General features: G+C 35.0%; 1 protein-coding gene across 1 annotated transcript in view; it reads right to left on the reverse strand.

Annotated features, from left to right (window-relative positions):
• FBXL13 (F-box and leucine rich repeat protein 13) overlaps nucleotides 1-7639 on the reverse strand; it is a 76522-nt gene that overhangs the window by 25766 nt on the left and 43117 nt on the right. The window contains 3 exon segments of the mRNA XM_035341867.1: nucleotides 1804-1989; nucleotides 2148-2263; nucleotides 3441-3501. Coding sequence (XP_035197758.1) covers nucleotides 1804-1989; nucleotides 2148-2263; nucleotides 3441-3501 — 363 coding nt within the window.

Genomic DNA, 7639 nt, shown 5'->3' on the forward strand with positions numbered 1-7639 from the left:
TGTTGTCCAAACACTTAAACTGAAGCAGGCTCGGTTGCTGCTAAAGTTCAGGATTTCTTCTGTGTTACCTGATGGACAAAATAGCTATCCCGGATTTCTCTTTAGGACAGAATTATATTTTGGCTTGTACAGTTTGTTGCAGAACAAACAATCACTACAAATCCCAAAGTCCTAAAACAAACAAACAAACAAACACAAACAAACAAACAAAACATAGGTAAGAATAGCACTGCTGAAATAATTGTACAGTGAACACACATACTAAGTTTCTCCAGTCAGCTGATGAAAACACAGATCACACACTGCTTCACGTGGATTATCATACATGAAGATAACAAACATAAACTTTTAGACAACTTTTTACTCATATCTATTGTTTCTTAATTTTAATAATCATGACCAGTTTCTTTCTTCATTTTTCATATGTAGTCAAACACTTCCTATAATTGCAAGCATTCTGAATTTTTAGATTTGTTCTTTCTGTCCCATTCATTTCTCAAATAAATAAATAAAATAAATCCATATGACTCTAAAGTTAGAAAAAGTTAGACTTTCAGACTAAGATAAAATGTCAATGAAAAAAGGAAACTGATAAAAAGTTTTAACATCCTATAAACTAAACATTTCAAAATCTGTTCTTAAGATTCTGTTACCAGTATGGTGCTTCCCTTGATTTCTGTCATAAATCCTAAATGTTTCTCATTCAGAGTGAATTTTTATATGAAAATAATCTCCAAATAAGAGAAAAAAAAAAAAAAAAAAAAGGTAATGGTGAAGCTTTTACAAATGTCTGCAAAAGTAAGTAAAACAAAATACAGAGCTTTACAATAGCTTTATAATTGCTTTAAAAGTTTTGTTAATGTAATACAGCAATTCTTTAGCATTAGAGGTAGTAGACACATGTACAAACACACTCACAGCCCAAGAAACCATCTGGCCAACAGGCTGGAAAATCCAGCCTTCTAAATGTTAATCCAGAGAATTCAGGCAGCTGTCCCATCTGCACAACTGAATTACCAACATGATGTCATGGTACTACTCCAGCACTTCTCAGTGCATCTATGCACGCAAAGTTATCAGATTTTCACACAGCAGCAGCAGGCACATGTATTTAGATACATATTAAAGCAGAATCCCTAAAACTTAACATGATGTCAGAAATGTTATGAGAAGTGGCAGTTCTAGCTTCTTTGTATTATTTTATAGGTCTGTTTTTTTTGAAATACATGTAGATTTTGCCTTCCCTTTTCCCACCCACCCTTGACAACATTACCATGCCACAGAACTGGGAACAAGAGTGCAACTTTGGAAGCTCTTTCTTTGCTCTTTTTTTCTACTGATGCATGACACATCTGAAATGGAAAATAGTCTTCACACCAAATATATCCTTCCTCTACAACATAACATACTATGTTGTCTTTGTAATTGTACCAAAAAAAAAAAAGTATTCACAAAAGTAAACAATAGCCGAATTTTAAGACAGCTCTACTTCTTGCATTGTCTTTGAAGCCCTGGCTTGTTTCCTCAATGTTTCTTTTGAAGCCCTATTCCAGCACTAAAATATGCCATAGCTTTTAAGTAATATTACTTCTACTGTTGATGATTTTGTTTTAACTGGATTAATAATTAATGGTTTTTTGAAAACATGGTACAGGAAAAAAGAACTATTTGTATAATTTTTTTTTAAATGTTAATATATATGTATTAATATGACAAGAATTTATTTTTAAAACTGAAAGATATGCTAATAGGACTTATGATGAGCATAATTAACTTTACTAAAATTCTTTTAGAAAGTTTTACAGAAAAATTGGTGTGATATGGTACCATAAGCAGTCTGCTACATTCAGGACATAAATATACTTCAGTTGTGAAATCATCTTAAGACCAACATCTGTCATCTGGCAACAAGCAATATGAATAAGCCTGATGTATGCACAGCGTGTACTTATCAGCTTGAAACTCAAATCAGTAATTTGGTCATTTCCCGTTGAAATGTATAAAGATGTAAGTTACACATCTGACATACATTAGGGGCATACATCCAAATACCCAGTAAAATCAGTTGACAGATTCTTACTGATTGCAAATGATGTGGATGAATTTTCAAAATCATTCTAATAATTTTGTGAAATATTATACTAACCTTCAATCCTGTCTTTAATGAGTTTATATTTACAAGGGCTTTAAAAGTTGGATCAAAAACATGTGAAAAGTCAAGAAACACAACAGACCTTATCTGTCGACATTTTTAAACCAGAGCCTTCAAAGGGAAAAAGGTGAAATAAAATACTCACATACCTATGCTGTCATATAACAAAGGATCAGCAAACAATCTGCATAGAGTTCTGAATGTTACAGTTTTGAATAAATCGTTATAACCCATTCTAACAGTAACTTCTGAACTGTGAGCACTATATAAATAACTGGAATTCTCCATATATTCATTATCTTTGGGCAGCTCAGTCTTGGGCATACAAAGTAGCTCCTTTAACATATAAATCCTGTGTAAAGGACAGAACAGTTTCCTCTTAGCCACGTGTTCTACAGATGTCATGGATGAGAACCACACGAGAAATGGTTGTCCTTGATATTCACATGTAGTGATCTCACTATTTGCCAGAGTACTGAAATTGGGAGGATATCCCAGCAGTAATAAAAGGATGTGGCAAAACAGATTGTCAGTTCTAGTTAATATTAAAATGTCAAGTAATGCTACTTTACTATAGAAGTTGAAGGTGTTTTGCATGAAGAGTTATGACACAAATAACAATCTTGTGCAGCTCAGCCTCCAGCCTTGTACTACACGAGTCATTCACTTGGAAAACATCCACAAAAAAACAGTCTAACACGTACAGTTAGGTACCAAGTAAGGCCTATGGGGACATGAATCCAAAAGGAGGAAACTTCAAAGATGAAGTGTACTGGGAGGGACTCCAACTGCTGCAGAAGCCTGATTTGCCAAGTTAAGGGGAGCAGCAGTGTAAAGCACTGTGTTTGCTAAAGGTTGTTGTCTGACAGCAGACACCTTTAGCAGACAGGAGGTAGTCACAATAAAGAAAGCCGGAAGCTAAGCAGTAGCTACTGATCCATCACACTACAGTATGGTGGCATTGCACTAGAAAATGCTTCCAGTTCTTGCACTTGCAACCTCTACCATCTGTAGCACATTTGACTGCTCCCCACAACTACTTGTCAGTGGAAGCAAGGGTCAAACCTGCTTTCCTTCCACTCTAGCATTGAGCAAGGAGTTTAACGCACTGGATTTCCATCTCTTTTTTGTTTTTGCAGACTTAACGTTTTGGTTCCTTTTGTGTCTGAGGTTTAGTGGTTTTGTTTTGTTTGTTTGTTTGTTTTTCCTTAACTATCTGACTCTTTAAGTTACAGTCAAGGCAGACTGCCCTTTCTTTTCTGGCATAATGCCCCATCTTTTAACTTACAGCCAGATTGGCTTGCTTTTTATGTGTTCTGAGGCCTGAAGCATTCGTGCAGGCCTCATGTCTACACAGGTGGAATACAGTGTGACTCATGACACAAGTGACATCCTTACTACTGTGGATGCAAGTGGAGCATCAATGTTTTTCCTACAGTGGTCTGTAACAGCCTACAGGCAACACATGGTGATACAAATCCCATCAACTACCCTCTGTCAGCTGCTTGTATTCAAGGCCAGGTCTGTCACAGAGCAGCTGCTCTGAAAACAGCTATATTTCAAGAAATAACTGAAGGAAGTAAGAGAGCAACGTTTTAGGGGTGGAGGGGGCAGTCCAGTGCAGGGACTAGATATGACTTCTAAACAGACTGTAAAATAATAGAAAAATGGTCCTAAGTGATATAAGAACCTGGTCTATTAATGGCTCTTAGGTATCAAATATCTACCATCAGAGAGGGAAATAAAATAATCTGAGAAGAGTCCATTTCCAACAAGTAATCCTGGAGTTTGAATTCCCAGTTCTCAAATATACAGGGTTACAAGAGATGTCAGGTCCTGCAGTGGTCAGACATGGGCCTCATACCAGGATAGTAATCTCGCACGAAGGTCTCTGGATATGACTTGACCATCAGAGGCTGCAGTAGGATGAAAAATGATCCTAGAAGAAACATTGAGGAAACAAGCCAAAGCTTCAAAAGATCATAAGATCAAGTTTCTCAATGATAAGAACAAGAAGGGAACCAGAGGGCTACACAGCCAGGAAATATTAGGCAGCAATATGTTGTTTCAATGCTAACTTAAAAGATCTGAAATGGTGTGTTGTGTTGATACCTTCTCATAAATGCATAAAGGAGAGAAAAGCGTCTGTTTGCTTTTTATGGATATCAAAAAAGGTTCCTCTTGTGAGGTACTCTAACTGTTATATAGACAAATTAAGGAAATTTTCCTGCAGTAAGGTGCCTAAAGTTAAGTAGAAATCCCATTCTGAAAAGGATACACAGCATCTAGCAGGTAATCAAATCAAACTCAACAACGTTTAGGGACAGAAGTAGCACATCTGTTTCTGAAATTCAGTAATGATTGCAAAATGTTAACTGTAGTCTAAAGGATTTTTAATCTCTTTGTCTGGAAAAACACTGTTTGCTTAACATAGAAATTTGATACCACAAATAGCAGCAATTTAGTGTTTTCCTCCATGCAAGCCAAAAACAATTATAATGAAGCAGATAATAATACCCTTGTACTGATTGTTTCATTTTTTTCACTTAAACCATTTTTTATCTTAAAGCTGGATAACAGATTTTGTGCATTCAGATAAGATTCAATTAAGTTAGTGAACATTAAGATGCCGTTGCAATATCATAGGTATTTGCCTTGTTTTAATTTATTTCAATAACAGTAACATCTTAATACTGAATTTCTTTACCAAAGCCCCTGTTGATTATCAATGAAATTAAAAACACTCTCGGAAATAAGGTGTAGGGATACAAAATTTCATGCACATTTTAGTGAAACAATTGCTTTCTCAACTCACTTGCAGTTTCAGTGTTGTTGGAATTCTCAAATTCTCACCAGAGAATCTCCATTTGGATACATATGGAATTTAATACTGTATTCTTTGCTTTGGGTAAATGAAGTTCCTCTTTAACCTCTTTCTTCAAATGAACTGTGAGGGAGAATGTTTTGAAATTTATTATAAGATGCTATAAAATTTTGCTAAACAAACTTTTTCTGCATGACTCAGTAAGATAGATTTTACTTTTTTTTTTTTTTTTTTTTTTTTTTTTTATGTGCTAGATCAGAAATCAATGCAATGATCCAATATAAAGCATAAATCCCTGTCTGTGAGGAGTTCTCAGTCTGATATGACTGGTTTATTGTTCTTTTCTTAACTGTATGCTAATATGCTGATATCTAAAATGAAACTATACCAAAAAAAAACATGGAGCAAACCACAAGATCTGTCCCCACAGATTTAAAAAAATGTAGTGAAATTATTAAATGTTTTTAAGAATGTCAAAATTCATTTCATCTTTTTACATAATTTCTTAATTCCAAAGAATAGGAAAACAGATTTTGGATTCAGTTTTTGTCTTATTTCTTATCACATACAGTACTGCTTTAAATTCTTTCTTCCCCCCTCCCGAACAAATTGCTTCTGTTGAATCCACCCTGCAAGAGAGAACACTCTGCAGCACAGAAGTGATTTTTAAGAAGCATTTTTCTGTGATTCCAGTATTGTCAAACAACACATTGTCAATGCAGAAACTTGAAAATAAGTGCTCCGCATTGTGGAAGTACTCTTGTGGTGTGCAAGGGATTATATATATATATATATTTTTCAAATTTGCCAAGAATGATAAAATAAATTGTGACATACTTTCAGATGTTTGGCTTATTGCACTGATGGCTTGCCTCCAGATGTTATTTTTCTTTTAGTATTCCACTGTCCAAAAAAGCATATATTAACATACTCCTGAACTATTGCATTTCTAAAAATACAGAATAATGCATGTGTACCTTATCCTATGGTTACACAAGTTTGTAGTCTGGAAATATAAACAATGAGTCTTCTTCTTTGATAATTAATAAACACAGCTCCGATTTTCAAGTGCTGGTCCCTTTTCCTCCTTGAGATGTCTGAAGATGCCAGAATTTGACAGTAGCTGCAAAAATGAGAATGCTCCCAAGGAAGTCAGAGCAGGAGGAACTCAGATGGTGAAAACTGGTGAAGCCTATATGTCTGCCAATAGCTTCTTTGACGTCCCCACAAGCACTGCAACATGTCAAGAAATGAACAGGTCAAATTTATTTTTCCCCAGTGCCTTGTGATCTCTTAGCCAGCTGTTGTTAACTTCAGCAATTGATAGGCTGCTCTAAAATATTTTGGGCCAGAATAGTTCATCTGGAGATCAGTAAGCCATAGATCTTGGCATCAAGAAAAAGGTCAATTTCTTTGAAAATCTCCATCTTCCTAATTTAACTGAAAATACCTCTCACCAAACTTTTCTAGTTGTATAATCTCAATCTAATATGTCAGTAAATGACATCCAATTCCTTTATATTCGTTATTTTTTCAGTTTTGTTTTCTTAATAGCAGAAAATATTCCATCTCTATCATTCAGTTTCAGAAGCAGAACTAACAAATCAGGACTTTTTGGTACTTTGAGATTGTTGTTGATGTACTAGGACACCTTTTGAAGGGGACACAAGGAAATCCCTATTTTTTATAAGAATAACATGAAATTATTCAACAAGTATTTACCATCCATGCCATAAATGCACAACCTTAATTTCAGAGATGTTATACAAAAAAGCCAAAGCTACAATTCATCCTATATTGTTACCAAGAACATAATACTCAACCATAAGAAATACGGTTTTGTTTTATGACAATAGAGTAGAAGACATGCTTAATTTCCACTTTGCTGCCCACCTAGGTTTTAATGAGTTTTTTAAATGTTCTGGTCTTCAAGTTGCTGCCTGTAAAATCATTAGCATAATCACCCATTTTACAGATGGGCTTTCTAAATAGCTCTACAGTAGTAATAACGTTATATTACAGTAGTAGTAATGTTAAAATGAAGGGAAAAAAATAATAAAAAATGAAGGAAAAAAACAGGCTTCCACAGAATGTATATTCTGGTCTATAGAATACTCTTTAGCATAACTTATATGCTTAAATTATAGTTTCACTACATTTTTCTAATTCTGAAATGTTAGCCATACATACAGAAGTTCCCTTGGTTTAATTCCTCCAGTGAGGAAAAAAAATATTTCTGTCCTACTAAAATGCTTTCTGCAACAGTGATGCAATTTGATGCTCTTCTTGGTTTTAACTGTTTACTTAAGTGCTGAGTTATGATCATTAAACACTGTTCCAGAATCAGGGGGAAACCCAAAATGGAGGAAGCTGTGGAATGCCTTTTAGAGCTTTTAAATACTGGTGAGCAAATCCACTTCATTCCACTGGAAAGGGGAAGACCGTGGTTTTCCTAGTTTGATGATGATCACTCACTCTTCTCTGGCTGCAGTTAGATCATGCTTTCTAGAGGCAGATCCTTACACTTCATGATTGCACTTCTGAACAAGCAGGCATTTCACTTTTGGCATAAATAACCAATTACTGGTATTCTGAAGACGTAACTCAGAGGTAGCTAGCTCTTAACTGTCCTCTAATCTCAGCCCTCATTTCAAATTTCATGT

Source organism: Oxyura jamaicensis, chromosome 1 (assembly GCF_011077185.1).
Source record: "Oxyura jamaicensis isolate SHBP4307 breed ruddy duck chromosome 1, BPBGC_Ojam_1.0, whole genome shotgun sequence".
Classification (NCBI taxonomy): Eukaryota; Metazoa; Chordata; class Aves; order Anseriformes; family Anatidae; genus Oxyura; species Oxyura jamaicensis.